Here is a 21,229-nt window from a genome sequence, read left to right as displayed (position 1 = left end):
AAGACTGATCTTAACATAACTTGAAAATGCCTCTAGAGCTAATGAAAAAACAGACATGCCATCTATTGGACTTTCTGATTAAACGCACAGTGCTAAAATTCTGCCAGGAAACAAAAAGACTTGGATAGGAAATTGGTGGTATGAGGGACATAGCCTGTGCTTTGAAACTACATGCAAATTACAAACCACCTCCACATAATCATCAAGATTCAGTTGTTCCCTCTCTAATCATCTGAAGCACCTCAGTATGGTGATAGAGAGTTCAGTCTCTTTGGTCATAACCTAGGCTCTGCTGCTCTGTGTGCTCGGGCCAGTTACACACCCTCTCTGTGCCTATTTCCTCACCTAAAAAAAAAAATAGGCATAATGACAGTACTGACGTCACAAGGATGGTGTGTGCTTTAAATTAACATATTCAATTAAAAATATATTTAGAGGTCTTAGAATGCACATGATAAGCGTTCAACAAATACTAGCTGATGGTGCTGCCTTACTACGACTCTTACTATAGTGGGGTTTCTAGTTGTTTTAGTTTTCAGTTCCTTTAGGTATTTAATAAAATTGGATGCTTTGTATAATAGTTACTTGCTTTCTCACTTACTCATCCACTCACTGAATTTACCTATATTTTTATGATTTTTTTTTTTTTTTTTTGGCTTTGAGATCTTGAACACCAGAGCTTAAGGAGGCTGTAGGAGGCATGAGGAAGAGACAGGAAAGTAAGGGCGGTTCTTTAGCACTGGGGAGGGAAGCAGAGCAGGACTCTAAGTGGCAGACGATACAAACAGGGCTATGGAGATCCTGTCCTGAGGGGCGACATGGCACCTCCTGCACTCAGCCCACGGCAGCGACTCCAAGGAATTCTGTCCTGATCTTGCTTCTCTGTGGAGTGGCTTTTCTGATTGGCCTGACTTCCATGTCTTTCTTTTATAACGAAGTCAGCTGAGGAAGTCTTTGAACTTTGCAGAGTGTAGATGACACACACACGTGTCGTGTCATGGATATCTTAGGAAGGTTCCAGCCTTGCTGGTGGCCCTCTCCAAATTTTCTGCTTTGCTAGCCTCTTGGCCTTCTGTCTCTGACTCACGCTGCAACCTCCTTCCTCATCTAGTAGCCCTTTGGATGACTGTCTTAATTTTGGATTTACCATCATGACTTTAACCTAAAGCACCTCTCACGGTCTCAGTCCTAACTTCTGCCTTCCTAATAAATCAGAAAACTCTTAGAAGTCAGGATTGTGAGGGAGCCCATCCTCACATTGTCATGGCCTATAGAATCTGCTCTGGCCAGAAATGGGAGGAAGATGAGATAGTAGACAGTGGTAGAATTTGAGCAGTGGGCAGTCGAGTGAAGGGGAAGTGGTGAGAGCAGGAGTTTAGAAAGTGAAACTGACAAGAGTTTTCATGGGTGAAGGAGAGGCAAAAGTCTGGGTTTTTGTCTTGGTTGCCTGGGGTGACTATGAACAAGAAGTTTCAGGTTTTCCAGGGAAGATGACAAAGTTGCAGCATGCAGGTGAATTTGGAGATTTCAAGGAGAGACTTCCAGCAGACAGTTGAAAATCTTTCAAGAATTTAGAAAGTAAATTTAGGCATTTCTCCAATGCCCTCCCTACCAATGCGTTTAGAATTAATGCAAGCTGGTATACACTGCTATTCTCTCTCCCCTGTTTATTTGCTTTTCAGGAGAATTTGGGTTCATACTGTATCAGGAATAAACTCTGATCGTTGCTATTGGCCTCAGATAAAGATACATTGTGAGGGCTCCACCGAGAAATCGTGTGCACCAAGAATCTGAGTTCCAGAGATTGTTTTTGTTTTGTTTTGCGTTAAGAATTGTAAGATGTAACGAGATAGGTTAATAGCCCTGCAGGAAGTTGGTAAGCAACCCTATATTAATTCTACTGCCTATCGAATTGGTTTCTAGAAGGAAAAAAAAATCACAATGCACAAAATCATCAGGTTTGAAATAAGTCAGAATCACAAGAGCATCTTGTGAAATCCCATATTATAAACCATGGTTTAAGAGATTTAATAAACTGTGGCAATAAAATTAATGACTGATGACTTTGAAATATATGGCTTCAAAAACAAGTACAGGAGAAAATGGCAATACTTTGTAAAAGGTATAAATATATCAGTCCACAATGTTATCTGGAAAGTTATTATTTCCGCCAGGGTGTTTGTTGTGTTAAGTAAAAGGGGAAAAAACAGCTCAATAGCCAAAAAAGAATAGAAAGTCCTGAAAAGAGGCAGAAATAAAGATGAGAGCAAAGAAAAAGGTACCCATAAAATCTTCAAAGAGAAAGGTAAATTAATTAGCCACAAAAGAGTTTTTTTTTTTTTTTTCAGACAAACTGCAGGAATAAAGTAAGCTGATTAAATTCATGACAGGTGCACCCAGAGGAAAAGCTTCTAAAATTGAGGCACAGAGGCAGGAAAAGGGAACAGTAACAAGACAGCCTTGCTGATTTGTCATTTTATTCCTTGGAAACCCCTTATCGATAAAATAAACTACAAGTCGGTAGAACACAAGCAAATATAAAAGGATGCATGAAACGCAAGACAGAAATTCAATTAAAAAAACCAACACCAGTCTTTAGGTGGAGAGAAAAATAAATGGTTTTTCCTTCTTTTTAGTCTTCTGTACCTAAGCTAAACTTCTTACGGGAAGACACGCTACGTTCCTAATGGACAGGAATTAACGCTATTAAAAATGAAGCTCTCCATTGTATTTCATACTAAAATTTAATACAGCCGAGTCTTACTCTGCTGCCAGTGAATCCAGGAACGGAACGGGACGGTGCTCCCTGGACAAAATGTAATGCAAACTTTCCCCAGGAGGAAGAGTAGTTATGTTGTGTAGCACATTTCCTCGCCTACCTTTCCCATCACCCACTTTGCATCTACCACGTGGGTTCTGCGGTATCTTTTTTTTTTTTTCTTTCTGAGAACCAACAGCGTGGTACCCACGTGTGCTGCTCTTCTTCGCTATCAGGGTCTCCCCGGGCCTCTGGCGTGGGACTCTCGGGCTCACAGAGTCTGAGAGGAGGCTGCAGATTCCGCCGGGCACACCCTCGCCCTTAGACACCCACCCCTCCCTCTGCCCTCTCACACATGCGTTCCAGAATTCGGTGGATGCTGGTGAAACTGGGTCTGTCCGCGGGCAGCTTGCTCCAACACAGGCGCATGAGGTTGTACAGTTCCAGGGGGCAGTCCTCGGGGCAGGAGAGGATGTTGCCGTCCCGCACGTAGTAAATGACCTCCTCGTGGGCCATCCCGTAGTAGGGCTGCAGGCCGTAGGAGAAGATCTCCCACAGGACCACCCCGTAGGCCCAGACGTCGGACTCCGTGGTGTAGCGGTTGTAGAAGATGGACTCGGGCGGCATCCAGCGGATGGGGATGGCGTCGTTCTCGTTGGCTTTGTAGTAGTCCGCCGAGTAGATGTTCCTCGACAGGCCGAAGTCGGCGATCTTCACCACCATGTTCTCACCCACCAGGCAGTTCCTGGTGGCTAAATCCCGGTGGACGAACTTGCGCTCCGACAGGTAGGCCATGCCAGCTGCCACCTGCCTGGCGATGCACAGCTGCTCGGCGCAGGACAGGGGCGGCGGCCCGGGGCTGGAGGCCGGCCCCGCGGTGGCCGGGTCGCCGGGGCTGAGGCTGCGCCCGGTGGGCGGGGCCATGCTGCGCAGGAACTCGTTGAGGTCACCGTAGGCCATGTACTCGAAGAGCAGGCACATGGGCTTCCCCACCGCGCACACGCCTGCAACCGAAACAACGCCCCCTGTTAGAGGATGGGTTCCTCAAGTGACACGTTGGAAAGAAGAGTGCAAAGGCAGATGACCGGATCAGAGAGTGTGGGCCCTGGTTTTCTGTCCACAGCATCGTAAGTCAAACTCTGACCCCATTTCTTTCTCTCTCTCTCTCTTTTTTTTTTTTGCGGGGGGAGGTAATTAGGTTTATTTACTATATATACATATATATATGTTATCAAACTAATTCTTCAGCTACACAGCAGATAACTTAAATGAGCAAGTTGATAAAGGCTTATGAAACTATCAACAGTAATGACCAGATTATTTTCAGTGTGAGTTTAAAATGATCCGGGGCACTGAGTTTTCTGGGTTCGTTCTTTCATACCATACACTTAAAGTATCCACACAGACATTCCCCATTTGAACATGAAATTATTATATTTTAAAAACATTTTATGTATTTATTTTTTAATTTATTTAATTTAAAAAAATTTTTGGAGGGGAGGTACTTAGGTTTGTTTGTTTTTAATGGCAGTACTGGGGATTGAACCTAGGAATCTCATGTGTACCAAGCACGCACTCTACCAATTGAGCTGTACCCTTCCCCCACCTTTCTCCCCCATTTCTTTGTGTAAACATCTCCTATTTATCTTTTAAGAGCCAACTTATTTGTGACTCCTCCCACGGTGCCCCAGCACCTGACCCTTCCACGTCCAGATTTTCCTTGCATCACCCTTAACATAGTACCGATCAGCTTGTTATAATGATCCATTTATTTGAGGTTCGTCCCCAACATTTTAGCACTTTGAAAACAGAGATCATGTCTTAAGTCTTCTTTAAATTCCACACACCTACCACGTGTCTGGCAGAGCACATACTCCATAAATATTTGGTGAGCGGATTTATGAATGGAAGTTTGCTTTGAGTATGTAATGCAATTGCTCTGTGTTTCTGCTTGCTTTCTGAAGAATGGTAATAAGAAGGCTGTTGTATGCACTTTGGAAGGGATGACAAAAACAATCCAAGATCTTAGATGTGGTATTCAGCTTACTGTAGTAAAACATTTAGGTAAATTTTATAACGTTCATTCCAGAGAGGAAAAAAATGTTAATATAAATAGAGACTTAGATTTAGTGCCAAGTGGGCTTTTGTTAATCTTAAAATCTTGCTGTCTTTGAGAGGGAAACTGGACAACTTGAAATATTAGATCAGAAGGTCACAATTTCACATCAGCATAAAAATAGATTATTAACCCAATTTTTTTAGGCAAAAATTAGAAGTCTCTTTCATAAAGGAAGAGAAATAAGAATACTATCGTCTTGGCTTGTTTATTTGGATGTTAGTTTTTAATTCCAGGGACTTTAGCAATCAGTGTACTTATATATACTATATAAATTAAATTTAAAAATAAAAATAAATTAAAATTAAAAATTAATAAAAGAAAATGAATAAAATGACCATACGTTTCTTTGAGAAATTTTAAAAACTCGATTTTTTGAACTCAGATAATTTAATGAAATGTTCTAGTCCCTGATACAGAAAACAGTCTATGGAGAGGAACAGAGACTTTTCCCTGATCAAGAAATGAAAGAAAAAAAAAACATAAAGGCAGCATAAAGGCAAAAAAAACTTGGCAAGCCTCTGTTTTCCGAGGCAACACATTTCTCCCCTTCCATTTTCATACCTAAGAGTTTCACGATGTTAGGGTTATCAAATTCCGCCATGAGGGCTGCCTCCCTCTGAAAGTCGGCTTGCATATCTGCTGAGGCTTCTTCTTTGAGCATCTTCACGGCCACCATAGTGAAAGGTTCGTAGGGAAGTAAGCCGGGAGCCCTAAGAGATACATTTATTTAGGAAGAAATCAGAGATCATCAGTGTTACACGTAGTCATTATATACATTATAACTATATGTATACATTATAACTATCCCCATTCATACACATCCCTCTGCTCATGCAGCTTTCCCTGAGCCACAGAGCCAAAGAAAGATGACAGTGGCAGATCATACTTAAAATTCCTTGACTCCACTTAATAAAAATCACTGGCGTTCTTTTCAACATAGATTAAGTTTGAAAAATGCATTATTTATAAATTGCGGGAATTCCAAAGTGCCCAGAGCCAACAGGATTATCATTACCATCCTAACCTCTTAATCTCTTGCTAGAATCTAAATTCCTGGAAGGCAGGGATCATGACTTACTCTTTTCTATATCCCCTAAGAACCTAAAATGGTGCCTTGCGTACTTTTGGTTCCCAGTTAATATTTGTAACATTTTCATTCATCATGTAACCTCCATAGCACGGCCACTATGAGTGCAGGTAAGGCTGTGTCCTGCCCAAGAGCCCCAGATCTGAGTGATAGTTGGTAATTAAAACCATGTCCACATTCTGTGGTGCAGCTGTGTGTCTGCAGAGCCACATCTGTGCAGAGAGGGGATTTTATTTCAGTCCACACAAAGACACGAAATGGGCTATCACTGGCTTTAATACATTCTCCTTTCTTTTTTTTTAAATTTTCTTTTTTTATTTATACAAATCTTTTCAGTTTTATTGTACATCTATAAAATGGGATAATAAAATCTATATCCAGGGTTGTGAGACCTGAATATAATAATACAAGTATGTTATAAAGCACTCTTTAAATGTACTACAAATATAATATACTTAACACTCATACTCTTTTCATAAGCTCATTGTTTTCTGATGTTTTTGCATTATTTTTTCCCTTTTCTGTTTTGCCATTCCATGAACAACTATTTAATATCTACAAATTTCGGACTCTGAGTTCCTAAACGGAAACACTGGTTCAGAATAAATTTTACATGAAGTGGAGATGATAGCAATTAAAAATGGAAGAGAATTCTGGACATACTTACTAAAAGCCGTGCAAGAAATTATGATTTAAAATGTATGCCAAATTCTCTTCTGAAAAGGAAATATGATTGAAACTTTGCTAATTGCTTTTAATTTGAACACTTTATAAAGATTCTTTCCATATACGCAACCCTATTTTCCAGCAGAAAGGGGAAATGACTAAGATTCAAAGTACAGGACTCTGTACAAATAAGGCTAATGATGTGAAAAATGAACTAATTTGATAATAATTATTATACATATTCATAGACTTCAAAGTTATAGTCTGGTAACTTTTCAGACACAACATATTTCAATAGTTAGAGTGTTTTTACACCGGCAAATTTACCTTGCTTGAAAGACCCTTCCAAATGCTCCCTCTCCAATATCTCTCACATACTCAATGTTGTTCCTGGGATATTCCAGGCTGAGCAATTTGGGGTTCAAAAGGAGTGGCATCCTCTGGTACATGGGATTGGGGTGAAGTCTGTCTAGCAGGAGCTCCGAAGGAAGTGTGGTGAGGGTTACTGCCGCTGATTCTCTGCAGGTGAGACAAGTATGATCAGGAATGACCCGAGGACCAGGTGAGAGCTTGGGCTTAGGTTCTAGAGAGACATGGTGTTGAGGAGGACACAGAACACATTACACTAAGTTCACCAAGGATCTTTCCATTTTAGAGCAATGAAGAATTTGGTTTGGTTTGGAGTCTAAAGACTCATTTTTTTCAGGAATGTTGTTGCTATCCAATCTGGCAGTGGCAGTGGGGCAGCGAGGGCTTACATGGAGCAGAAATAGATGTTCACTTCCAAACTGTGGTTTAGATTCTAACAGCTGTGAAAATCTAACCTTAGGAGATATGCTCCAATGCCAAAACTCATTGACATTTGTACAGATCATGGTGGGGTTGCTTAATTTTAAAGCAAGGGAGTGGATGTCATAAGGAGACTGGCAGTGTTAAATACATCCCTCCTTCCATCCCCAGTTTTGATCTTAAATACGTCAAGGTTTTAAAATATTACGACACGCAATTAACTAGATTCTCACCTTTTCTTATTTTTCCATTGTTTTCGTCTTCGGCAGCAATAAAGAGTAGTTATGGTGAGCAGCACAAATATTGCAAAGCTGGACATGATGGAGATAATTACAGTCATGGAGTATGTAGGGGACACAGAGAAGGAGGAAGAGGAGGAGGAATCCACACTTGGGAAGTCCACACTCGGCTTTGAGGACGTCATGGGTGGGAATGCTGTAAGTAAACAACAATTCTTTTCATTCATTCTTCAAGTGGTAAGAGGCAGTTCTTGTATTCAAGTCAGTAAGCTAAATTTAATTTGAAGACTATGTTTTTATGTATCAGGTTCTCCCTATATAGGTCCTCCCTATAAGGTCCAATTGTAAGAATCCAGTGAGGTCCAGTTGTAAGAAAATGTAGCTTATAGAATTCACAGAGTTTTAAAGATGAGACTCAGAAAAAGAAATAATTTTTCCAAGACAAGTGCATATCCTGGACTAGTGTTCTTTACTCTCATCATATTGTTTATGACCTGATGACGATCATGGAAATTATTGAATTATTAAGTAAAATATGTTAATGGAATTATACTTGAAGGCAGGATTGTCTAAAACTGAGCTTTTATACATATTTATGGTTGATTTACAAACAATAAAAATAATGGAAGAAGATGAGAAATGAAAATATTAGGATACAGATGAGTGGAAGTTAATTCATCCAACAATTGAACTGTCAAACTCCTATTAAAAAGGTAAATGCAATATACGAAGAAATTAAAATCTGCATTACTGCTGGAAACCAAAAGATGCCCTACTCATCACTATCAAGTGCAAAGTCCATGGTATATCCATTAAAATAACATCATTAATTATATTTAAGTCCTTTTGGTTGATTGTATAAAGACAAAAACATGGATAGAGAATATTTTAATAATACAATCAACAAGAACATCTTAATAGTGAAGAATGAGCTTTGTACCCTAAACAGAGAATAAACCCAATTTTCAAGTATTTGTGGGATACTGGCTGACATGACCTTTTTCATCAGGCCACAAAGGTGAATCTCAGTAAATTTCGAAAGCAGAAATTATGCAGATCTATTCTTTGATCAAAATGCAATGAATAGTAGATTAAGTAAAATCCAATAGGACATCTAAAAAAAAAAGAAAAAAAATTAATACTTTTTTTAATCAAACAGTACGAAGTGGCCATAGTTTACAGATTATGAAATAACTTCCTAACTGCGTGTATGAGATGTGACCAAAGAAGTGCTCAATGATAAATTCATAGCCTTATTTCTTTCCATTAGATAAAAAGAATGAAAGCGAATGAACTAAAATTTTACTTAAGACTTTGGAAAAGAAACAAAAACTACAGAAAACAAAGGAGAACAGGTGATAAAGTAACAGCCATGTACAAGCAGAAATTAGTAAGTTAGAATACCTATACCACAAATGATAGAATTAAAAAAAAAAAAGTCAATAGTTGGTCTTATAAATATTTATAGAGTAGTCCGATCAGTGACATTTTAATTTTAAGAGGAAAACAAAAGGCACAAACATACAAAATTAGGAAGATAAAGTAGTTATAACAACAGGTTCAAAGGTCAATAAAAATGAAATAATATATAATAATGGAATTACATCTAAAAATCTTAAGGAAAATGATAGGAACATATTAATTACCAAATTTGAAGAATTAGAAAATCTGAATATAGCCACAACTAGGAAATTTAAGTCATTGTAGAATTATGGTTACACTCTTTCAGTCTTGGAAAGGATACAGTTTCCACATTTTTATAATATGTTCCAGTAAGAGAAAAATCAGATTATTTTAGGAAGTTATTTTAATGCTACGATCACAGCCTGGCGATGTTAGCACGAAAGAAAAGTGCATACCTAGTTGTAGAACATAGGTTTAAAAGATCCTAAATGAAACATTAGCAATTGACTACAATATAGTAAAAGAATAATGATTGAATAGAAGGAATTATATTAATGTAACACATCAGGAAAACTTTTCTTGCAGCGGACACCCAAAGCCATTTGAAATAGGACACTTGTGAAAACAGAGGTTATAAGGGGTGCCCATGTGTGACTTAGTCTAGGCGTGGACACAGTGATTATGCTTTGAGCACCGGTGATTAAACAACATGTAATTTTGAAGCCTGGGGAGACCAAATTTGGTCACCGCCATGACTCAAGCAGGCACCTGAAACTAGGAGAATATCAACACAGCAGTAACAACACATCTGTGCGGGACCAAGGACAGAATTTCTCATCAAGCATTACAGCAGTGGTGGAGTTGACAGACTTCCCAGGCTCCTCTATGGTTAGTTTGAAAGCTGCTCTGACTTTCTTTGGACTGAGTCATTCGAAGTTTTGAAAAATCAATCCAAGACGAATGGAGAGGGAGCCTTAAATTGGAGAGCTAAACTTCCTGCCAATATCATAGTAGGAGCAATCGTTAAAAGACAGGGAGAGGTGACAATTTTTGTATCTGGGTTTTATCAGAGAAGTTCATACCATAGTTAACACGGGTGGGAATGTAATGAATTTGTGAAATTGGCAGCGCAATCTCATTAGTAAATATAAGGGTCTTTGTTTTAGCAATAATATCATACCTCCATTAGAATAATATCAGAAAATGGGATTTAATGGCATAGTAAGAGAATACTTCATGATGATTTAGTAAGATTTATTTCCAAGATGCAAAAATTGGTAGAGGTTCAAGGAGAATTTTGCTTTATAGATTTAATTGTTTCTTCCTTTCAGGCTAGTTTTATTTTGTTATTCATTGTTTACTGCTTCTGATCTATTTGCTCTCGTCTTCCCTAGAGTAACATCAGTAATTTCTTTGTATCCAAATGATCAGTTTGTATCCCCTGTTTTTTTCCTCTTTTTTTTTTTTTTAAATCTTTTTCTCGTTTCATAATTTTCTCTCTTTATCCTTCTCCTCTGAACGTCAGGGGGGTCTTATTCACTCATTCATCCAAACATTAATGTATTTATTAAATGAACATTGATTGCTAGGTTTCAAGGATACTGTGACAAGTCTCTGTGTTAAAATATGCAACTGTGAAACAATTAGCAAACAGATTATTACAATAAAACATAAAGAGTGTTATGAGAGTGGTGAGAACAGGATGTTCGTGTGAAGCCAGGGGCAGCCCAAGTCCAGGCTTTAGGCATCCTGGGGAGGTTTTCTAGAGTAACTTTAAGTTAAATATAAAGGGTGAGTAGGCGATGCCCCACGGAAGGTGTATGTGTGTGTGCGGCGCGGGGGAAGGGAGTGGGGGGTGTCAGGGAGGGGAGGTGATATTCCACAAAAGAGAAATGATACGTGTCAGAGCCCGGATCAAGCAGTTGCAGTGCCTTTCTAAAAGTGTACCAAGTTTGATTGTTGAGCTGGGGAATGTCTGACAGTAAGGCTGCAGATACCAGGGCTAGGTCATCAAATACCTTGTATGCCAACTTTAGTAATTTGGACTCTGCCCTGCAGTACATGGAGAAAACCATCAGAGAGTTTTCAGCAGTGGAGTAGCATGGTCAGCTTTTTGCTTTAGAAAAATCACCTGGCTGCAGCCTGACTTCCACAGTGGCTGATTTCAGGCTAGCAAGGTGAAGCCCCAAATGTGAAGTTCAGTAACACTGTTACATAGGGCTAAAGGGAAAATCTGAAAAGTTTCCATGTAGACAGAATAAATTACATACCGGAAAAAATAACTAGACTCATATGAGACTACCCATTTCCGGGGGAGGGTATAGCTCAAGTGGTGGAGTGCATGCCTAGCATGAACAAGGTCCTGGGTTCAATCCCCAGCAACTCCATTAAAAATAAATAAATAAAACCTAATTACCCACCCCCAAAATATTCTCCCTGTTCTCCCTGACTACCCATTTCTAAAACTAGAAGCTAAAACGGAGTAAAATCACATCTATAGACTACTGAGAGAAAAGACGTGTCATTCAAGAATTCCATATCCAGCTACCATAGCATTCAACTATCCAAGTAAAAGAAAGCTATTCTGAAGATAGGCAAGGATTCAGAGACTCTGTCACCCAAGAACCCATCTGTGGAAACACGTAAAATATGTGCGGTTCTACAGAGTCCAGGAATTCAGGAATAGTGAATTGCTTGCTAAGAAGACAAATGATATAAACAGTATAAAGGCATCACATGCTCAAAAAGATACTTCATTTCAGCGAAAGAAATTATAGAAATGAAAACCACTAAAACTGTTCAAGCAGTTTTGCAAAACCAAAACCAAAAAACAAGCAGTTATGCCAAAGGTAAACTAATGATTAAAAAAAAACTTTCATCACCCTTCAAAGTGAACTGTAATATCCTTTAGCATTTATTCAGACATCAAGAAACTCTCCAAGAAATATCTGTGGACTTTTCCCATTGCCATAGACTATGGGACACCGGACCTAGTAAGTAAGGATGCCTCCTCTGCTCAACTACCAGCCTACCTGAAGAGCTAGAGCCAGTTTCTTTAATAATAATTGTATTTAACTCAGGGAGCATATTTTCAGACATTCCTCACCAGATGAAATGATTAGTTTTAGGACATTTGGAGTTCATTTTCTTACATATACCAAAGATTTCCTGAAAATATTTACTGGTATATGCTGCTAACAGTTCCTTCCAATCAGTCAGTGTACAAGGCAGAAATATGGATGCTTTTGTGGTGTTAGTCCTGTCTAATCTTGGACTGAAGGTCAGCACCTTGCATATGGTAAACCCTCAGTGAACCCTTGAATGAATGAATGAGGGAACAATCAAAGATGACAAAGATCGCAGTCATCAATTACAAGTCCAATCAAAGTAAACTTCGGCTGCTTATATAACAAAGAAGGGAAACATTTCTTTTTCATTCTTTCAAATTGGGAATAACAGTTTGATAGACTTCCAGAATAATAGATTTCTAGAGTTTCCATAACTGCTCTTGTTTACCAGCTCTGAGCAATTCAGTTGTGACCAGTAGCATCCTTTCTTTGAATACTTTAAATCTTAGACCTTCAAGTAGGCTGGTAAAATCAAGTCCTGGCACTTAGCCAAGAACAGAGGCAATTAGGGGTGGACTATCTATCCCAGAAAATGAATATGATTTGAGCCTTAAAACATGGAAAATCAGAGGAAATTAATTGACATGAAAACATTTCCTAATTTCATTCTGAAGATTTCTGCATTCTGGTAGGTTTAAAGCACCATCTGATACAGATTCGTTTTTAGGACATCACTTTTCATGCAACCTTCTTTGATTCTTTCCTAGGGATTTGGAGATAACTCTTTTAAAACCATTTGATTTGACGCTGTAAACTTTATACTGCGTATTAGCTGTCTTAAAAAAACACCTATCTTCCAAAAGAAGGATCTGTTGTCACAAATGAAGACCATGAATTGGCTCAGTGAAGAAATAAATGTTTGTTTTCATCTAGAAAGAATGAAGTGACACAAAAATCATGAATGCAAAATCAAAAGGTGATATTTTAAAGTGGCTTATTTCATAGCCGTAGAAGGGATAAAGCACCTTAATAACCTTGTGTCATTCACTAACTATGGCGCTCTCCATGGCCTAATTAGAAGGCATAAACTGGGATCTCCAGTGATCTTCCTTCACGTTAGACCCCGGGTGAGCACAGTGAAAAACCCGGACATCCCGCTGTTCCGGACGTCATGAACTATGGGTGTCAATACGCATGCATGAATCCAGTTACATACACAGAAGGTTTCAAGGGCACAAAGAAAATTACTTACTTGTTAGGTTTTCTTTTTTATAATCTGAAGGGGAAAGGATAAAAATTTGTTTTAAATGGACATTCAGATAGCTCATATGTTCTGTGAGAGCGTGCTAAGAAATGCAAGTTCTCTTTCAGCTTTTTAAATATACAACGGGAGAACATTCTTGGCATTCGAATGCACAAGGATGGCGTCTTTGAAATTAAACCAGCTGTTAGGGTTAACGAAGACATAGTTCCTGACAAACGAAGTTCATTAAAGCAACATGCAGTGATTAAGCTTTGTTTTGCGAGATCAGCATTTTCAAACGTGGCTTGTTTTTGCATGCTGCAAAATCTGCTTCATTGGCTAAGAAAGAGGACTTTTCTTCCTTTATTCCACTCCTCTGACAAAATATGAGATATTTCTTAGCCATTTCTCTGCACGTTCCAGAAAATGTTATAAGCTCTCAGAAGATCCTCTTAGGAAGTAAGGTAAGATCTCAAGCAGCTGTTAAAAGTGCTCTTTAATTTCTTTTAGAACAAATGGAATAAATCCTTATGCTAACTGGTGCATTAGGATAGCAGTAGGATTCTGTTATTAGGTATGGAAGGAAGGCAGAACTCAAAAAAAAAAAAAAAGAAAAGAAAAAAGAAAAAAAAAAAGAAAAGAAAAGAAAAAGAAAAAAAAGAAAAAAAAAAAGGAATGTCTAGAAATACTAGGAGATTTAAATTCACACTTTAGTTTCCTCAAAATAGTAAGTTTTGCTTAACCTCCAAAGTCTCGCCAGAACTCTTACCTGAATACGGCAGTCTGGTACAGGCCGCGGGGTCCCAGTGCATGCTGGGCAGTCTGTCGCATTCTAGCACAGAGAACAGATGCATCCCAGATCTGTAGAGTCCCCTGTGGGCTTTTTCTTCCATCGCCAGCCATTCTTTTGCACAGAAGAGCTCCTTCACTGCCAGGCAGTATTCTCTAGAATATTTTATGGAGAACAAAATTTGATAAATTATAGCATGTTGAAGCCAAATTTGTGGTGGAACCTAAATCCTGTATTTTCAAAACATCGTCACAATACATTGTCTGCTCCTGAAAAAGTGTTTTTGTAAACATCCTTTTCATGTAAATAATGTGAGACTTTATGTGAGAGTATTCCTGTGAAATACTCTCTTATTTTGTTTTTAAAACATAATTAATGCTCCTGGGGGAAAGGATTTTCAAGTTCAAAAGGTACCAGATTAGGAATCCCAGATATGTTTTCTCTCAAGTTCATATTAAAATAATGACAAAGGTATAGAAACAAGTGACCCAGAGTTTTAAAAGCACACATCCTGAAGTCATGGATCATTGTCAAGTAGTTTCCAGCCTGGGAGGTTTTTCTGTAACCTCGGGGCTAATGGGCAGGGCCTGAGGAACACAGTCAGCAATTCTGCGCGTGCTTTGTTCTCCAAAACAAGACAGCATCACCTTCCTGGAAGGTTATAGGCAGGCATGTGGTTCTTACACAGCCCTAGCCTTGGAGAAGCTGAGTCCTGTCCCATCGCGGTGTGTGCTTCCACCTGAGAAAGCTAGAGTAATGCCTATTTGAATATGAAGCTGTAGTGTTCATCTATGTGTTGCACCATGAGTGAAGAGGCTGAAGAAAGATTAGGTGGACTAGTTGGACTAATTAGAATTTTGTGGATTAATATTTGTTCAAACTTACAGGAAGTAGGATAGATGACAAAGGAGAGACCAGGTCAGTTCCAAATTAAGATATTTGGGATTCATAATAAGAGGATATTAAAGATAATTTTAAAAATTAAGGGTAATAATAGCAGTGTCATTCATTCAGTATCTGAAGTATACCGAGAGGAAGAAATTGTGTGTGTGTATATATATGTGTGTATGTGTCCTTACATATGCATATATTTTTTAATACTCATGCCTACACACCTGCCTTCCCAGGCAACCACTTGCCAATATGGACCAGTCCAGCATGAGCAAAATGAAAGGGCTTTGCATCAAAGGTGATGGGATACAACGGGGGTCATGAGTACAACAATAGGATATAGATTCTTAATATATCTGCAAGGGGAGGGGGAGTAACGGGTCTTTCAAGCTTCTATGAAGCTAAAGAATTGGAGAAGCATTGCTTGGCTTCCCTCGTACTATGCCTGGGTCCCATCCTTTGGTCATATAGCACATCTTTCTGCATTCGGACAGTACAATTAAAATGTGCAAAATCAATAGGGGGCATATGAAAAAACTTTGTAGCCCACATTATGTGGGCAAAGCAAATAACTGGGAAAAGTATTTTTTGTTATGAATGCAAAAACACATTCGAGAAGTTTTTCAATTTTGCTTTGTTTTCATTGACATGCATTGAAGCATGCCCTCTATAGAAGATTTTTTTCACAAGGAAAACAATCAAGATGAAATGGAAAATAGACTGAAAACTAGGTTAAGTTGAACATGGTAGTGACTGAAGAAAATAAAGACCACAAAGAAGTGAAAAAAACTTTGTTTTTAAATCAAAAAATGTAAAAAAAAAAAAAGAATTTTAATTCCTATTTAAAAAAAAAGAAAACAACTTTGTTTTAATGAAACAGGTGAAATCTTCATTGAAAATAGTAAGAAATGGCATTGTAAGAAACTGAACAAATAATAGAGGAAAACTTCAGAAGTCCTGAATGCAGAGAGAAAGAATGAATAGAAATGGTGTGTAAGGAGATAGCGGAGAGGGAGAAGAAAGCAAGAAATCCAAAGTACAAGTAACAATGTTTCCCCACAAGAAACTAGAGCACATAGAGAATAGAAAATACTCAAAGATATACTGTAAGAAAATATTCTCAAGCTAAAAAGGATATAAACCTGATAATGAAAGCATATTATCCATTCTTTTTATATTATTTATAGGAAAGAAAATGATGAAAAGAAATCTATTTCCAGATGAATTTTACAAATATTTTGAATCTCAAGAATTAAAGAAATAATCTTCTTACCAGCTAGCAAGAGAAAAATATTCCCTAAAAAGGCACAAAATTCAGGATTGCCTTATCTGTTCTTCATTAAAACACAGCCCCCAAACAGTTGGTCACTGTGCATAGAATTTTGAGGAAAATTGAGAGTAATGCAAGATTTAAGTACTCAGTCAAAAACACATGTATATAAGATTACAGAGAAGTAATTTTTTTTACATGTAATCTGTAAAATACCTACTCTAGCTAAATAAGAAATGAATCAAAATTGAGAGTTTAAGGGGGGAAAAAAAAGATTTTCTAATAGAACGAATGACTGTGAACGTCAGGGATAAATAGCACAAGAACTGCTCCAGGTACTTGTTGCATCTGTAATTATGCAATTGGATGTAAAAGCTAAGAGTAATATTCCAAAATTTGAGCATCTGCAAATGCAACACAATTGAATAATACTAACCTGGTTTATAATTCCAGATAAAGCTTTAACAAGCAAGTAATGGAGGATTTGGTAAAATTATACTAACTTATTTAGGCTTACCTTCCACACCCTATTTTTAAGTTTACAACTTCCTCCCCTAGCCTTGGCACTCATGATCTTCCTCACCTTGGTGCCCATTTCTTCCTTTTCCTGTGACACTTAACATCTTCTAAGGTAGTATGTACGTTATTTATTTATTATGTCTCTTGCTAATTGTCTTCTCCTGCTAGAATGTAAGCCCCATGGACAAAAACCCTAGAATAGTACTTGGAGCCCACTAGAAGGTCAATAAATATTTGTTGAATAAATGGAATTCCTTGTCATTCAGGGAAAGAGGCACAAATGATTAAATTGCCATCTAAGATCAGAAGACTGTGAGGAATGCACAAATTAACTAGCAGTAGAATGTAAAATGGTGGAAGACCTTTGAACCACTTGGAAGGATAAAGGCAAACAAAAACTGTTATGAAAGATAGAGTGAAAGAACAGGGAAACAAAAGGAGCACATTTAGAGGGCAAACTTACTAGTTATTAACAGCGGGCTCAATTTTAGTTCAAATATTATTGGTACAGAAAGCAGAAGTTGCCAGAACTGCAAGAAAGCTTTCTTAGAAAAAAAACGATTATTGTGAAAAGGTTTACTGCATTGAATCAGACAGAACAAACTCACTTAAGAGCAGAAAGGATTGGACAACTTAATTACTGATAACACTAATCACCTACATACTACATATGAATCTTGTACCTTAAAAGCAGAGATAAGTCTTTTTAAATGTCTAATATTTTTACAATTATTAATTATATATGAGAGAAAAGAAAACCTCAGTAAAATGTAAAAATATGAAAATTTCTAGACTGCATTTCTCAATCCCAGTGTGAACAAAATGTTTAACTATAAGGATTTAAAAAAGCAAACAGTTTTCAGATTAAAAATACTTGTCTAAATAATAACTGGAATTAGGAAGAAGAATTTTAAGTATGCTAACAATAGCTTATAGATTTAAGAGGTAATTATGCTATTCTGCTAAATCTGAAATCTCAGTGAAAGGGATTTTAAAAAAAACAAAAAAGGTTAAATTATCTCCAGTCTTCAAAAAGGACACCTGTGGCTTCTGCATGTAAACCAATTTAGGGCATAAATATTGGAAAGTTACTCGACAAATTTATTTTGTGATAGCCTACAAAGATACAATTCAATTTTAATTTTGGTTGTTCCTCAAGAGATGCTTAGATTTCATGTCTGATGAAAATATAATCTTAAGTGTCGAAATGACAAATTATATTTCTCTTTTAAAGTCTCCAAGCCATCAAAATCTTCAGTAAGTTAAAACATAGAGCTCACTATTTTAATGACCTCACTGTAGTCCTTTTACGATTGTATCTTAAAATTACTTCAATATTTAAATAGTTCCTGTTTTTTTTAAAAACAGGTGGAAATGTGCTGTGTTGGTAGTTTTCATGTGTTTTCTTGAAAAGGAAGCAATATCTGTCCAGTTTCTAATATATACCATGGGTGCAATTTATCCTTTAATCCTCTCAACTCTATTTTGCAGATGAGGAAACTAAAGTTTAGCCCAAGATCAGGTACATCTAGAAAGCAGTACAAACAGTATTTGAACTTTGTTCCATTTAGCTCAAAAGCTAGATTGATTCCTGTCTTTTCTACATAAGAAGTAAATAAAGGCAAAGATAATTCTATTGAACATGGATTTATAAATTTCAATGTTTAAAGACTATGGGGGGGTTAAAGAAATATATATTTATAACTATGTCCACTGTCCCCCACCCCCATGAGACAAGAGCATCAATATTTAAATCAGAATATTGGGTGGAATATTATAGTGTTCTGAAATGCTCACCAAGATTTCATATTTATTGGCAAATAATGCTGAAGCACTTGAAATGTAGTCTTTATTTTCTCTATCTTGGCTGACTAATGTGGTCCATGTTAACTTAGAGTTTTGTTTTTTATTTCCTAGGAAGCAGGAATATTTATGAATATGGTAATAATGTGAATAGTAACACATGTAATAGATTATTACACCTTTTATGACATTTTCTAGCTCAGAGCCCTAGTATTACAGGGTATCATCAGTGATTCATATGGTAGGACTTTGTCCCGTTAATTACCTTATATTTTGTTTTTTAAAACAATTTTTTTTGAAGAGGTAATTAGGTTTATTTATTTACCATTATTTTCTTTTTAAATGGAGGAACTGGGAATTGAACCCAGGACCTTGTGCATGCTAAGCATGCGCTCTACCACTGAGCTACACCCCCCTCCCCTGCCCACCTCAATTACCTTATATTTTGGACTATTGCATGTGACAACTTACTCTTTGGAAAACTCTTCCCATTCACAAACAGACAAATGGAATTTTCCCATTTATATATTTTTACCTGCAAATGGGTATAGGAGTAGGCACTAGCCCAGGGTTGCATTCTTGGAAGATATGGTTACATAGCAAAGCTTCGGCAGCCGGCTGGCAGAACGGACTCACTGCTTTCAGTTCATTCCAGGCGGTGTGGACCAGCAGTTCTTGGGCCTCTTCAGGGTCTGCGTAGGAGTTGTTGAAGAAAACAAGAGCATCTTTCGCCAGGACAGCATCACACACTTCCCCGCTGTACTGGGCGCAGTAGCCTTTGTTTTCTCTCTGGGATTTACTGAAAGAAGCAGGGAACAGTATTCCCAATCACATGCTGTTTCTTAGCATTCAAGCTGCCTTTTTTTTTTTTTTTTTTCCATTTCCACATCTGCATCACAGAAATAGGAGAAGACTGTACTAACAAATCGGTTGAAATGCTCCATCTGAATATTGTCTTCATTTCCAACAGCAATTATATTACCTCTAGCTACTCCAGAAGGCTATTATGAGGCTCAAAGGTGGTAACAGATGTGGAAAGCTTTGGAACCTCTCAAGGGCTGAATGGATGGGAGTATTTTTGTTATTTACATCATAAAGAAAATTTAACTGCATTTCTTTTTTTTCCATTGAAGTGTAATCGATTTACAATGTGTTAATTTTTGGTGTACAGCATAGTGATTCAGTTTTATATATATATATTAAAATATATATATATAATGCCATATATATGAATATGTATTCCTTTTCATATTCTTTTTCATATAGGCCATTACCCATTACAAGGTACTGAATATAGTTCCCTGTGCTATCCGGTAGGACCTTGTTGTTTATCTATTTTATACCTAGTAGCTAGTATCTGCAAATCTCAGACTCCCAATAAATTGACTACACATTTCTTACAAATAAGCTGATGTAGCAAGTAAATACATCTGAAAAACATATTCATCATGATGATTAATAAGTGATGATCAATAAGTGAGTGAGCGTAGGAATTGCTCTGACCTAAAAAGCTTGCAGCTTTATGAACGTAGTTTATTTCAACGTTATGATAGTTAAGTATTTGAACTTTGCAGCGCACACCTTCCGTGCTCAGATCCTCTTACTCATACATCCTCTCAGCATTTCATTAAACGAGAAGAAAGCCACGCAGGGAGGAGAAAGCACTGGCTGTGGCTCTCGGAGGAGCTAAGCAGCACCTTCAGTGTTGCTATTTTCTCACCGCGTGTCTTGGGGAAACTTATCTGGTCATTCCGAGTCCCCAGGTCCTACTCTGTAAATTGATGTCAGTAATTACCTGAACCCTGGTTACTGTGTGTTAATGGGTAATGTAAGTGGAAAGACACTGTAAATTATGCAGTGCTAGCACAAAAATAAGATTAAAAGCCGACCTGCTGTGACGACTGAAGAAGTCAACAGGGAGAATGGAAACTCCTGTTGGTGCTCTCCCCAGGTATGTCCACTGCTCCCTTAAATGGAATGCTGGGAATTGTAATGACAACTCCTGTTCTCACTCACTTGACAAATATTTATTGAGCATTTATTATGTGTAGGCACTGTGATGGTCTCAGTACATCCATATGCCTTCTTTCAGATATATCGTTAACAGTGACAGCAAATTCAAATTGTGTTCTCATTTAGATTTGCACATCTGTGGAATTTAGCATTTCACGATCTTTAAACACAGAATTTTAAGCTAAGGAAGATTAAACAAACTGGAATTTGTGGGAAATGTTTAAGTTGTTAGCAGACCCCATTTGAATTTGAAAAATTGATTTGGGTCATTATTGACCGGTCTTTAAAGCAAATCTATTAAATGAGATATGACTCATTCAGGTAAAACAATGAACTTCCAAGAAAAACTGTATTTTAAAATAATATTTTGTCATACAGAATCATTCTCTAATTCATGCTATAGCCGTTTACTAATTAGTCAACATGAATTTTATTGCATTATTTAAAATTCATCAGGGATGTTTTTAAATGAAGGGCCTTGAAAAAGAAAACACAAAACTCCCATGAAAATTTGGGCCATATAAGGTGGAGAAAAAACCTAGAGAAATAGCTCATGACTCAGCCTTTTAG

The 21,229-nt window shown here is 37.6% G+C and overlaps 1 protein-coding gene across 5 annotated transcripts in view; it reads right to left on the bottom strand.

Moving 5' to 3' along the window:
• Positions 1-593: 593 nt before the first annotated feature.
• The window catches only part of MUSK (muscle associated receptor tyrosine kinase), an 89,750-nt gene continuing 69,114 nt past the window's right edge, over positions 594-21,229 (bottom strand). For 2 of the 5 annotated variants that reach the window (XM_032478162.1, XM_032478161.1), the window contains 7 exons: positions 19,182-19,445; positions 14,143-14,318; positions 13,383-13,406; positions 7,653-7,854; positions 6,958-7,149; positions 5,439-5,587; positions 3,080-3,762 (listed from right to left, as the gene is read on the bottom strand). In XM_032478162.1, coding sequence (XP_032334053.1) covers positions 3,080-3,762; positions 5,439-5,587; positions 6,958-7,149; positions 7,653-7,854; positions 13,383-13,406; positions 14,143-14,318; positions 19,182-19,445 — 1,690 coding nt within the window. Of the gene's footprint in view, positions 3,763-5,438; positions 5,588-6,957; positions 7,150-7,652; positions 7,855-13,382; positions 13,407-14,142; positions 14,319-19,181; positions 19,446-21,229 lie in introns of all 5 variants that reach the window. The other 3 variants (XM_032478160.1, XM_032478163.1, XM_032478159.1) reach the window with 2 other exon arrangements.

This window comes from Camelus ferus, chromosome 4, assembly GCF_009834535.1.
Source record: "Camelus ferus isolate YT-003-E chromosome 4, BCGSAC_Cfer_1.0, whole genome shotgun sequence".
In the NCBI taxonomy this organism is placed as follows: Eukaryota; Metazoa; Chordata; class Mammalia; order Artiodactyla; family Camelidae; genus Camelus; species Camelus ferus.
The sequence above is the reverse complement of the archived record's forward strand: the minus strand, read 5'-3'. Positions and strand labels throughout refer to the sequence as shown.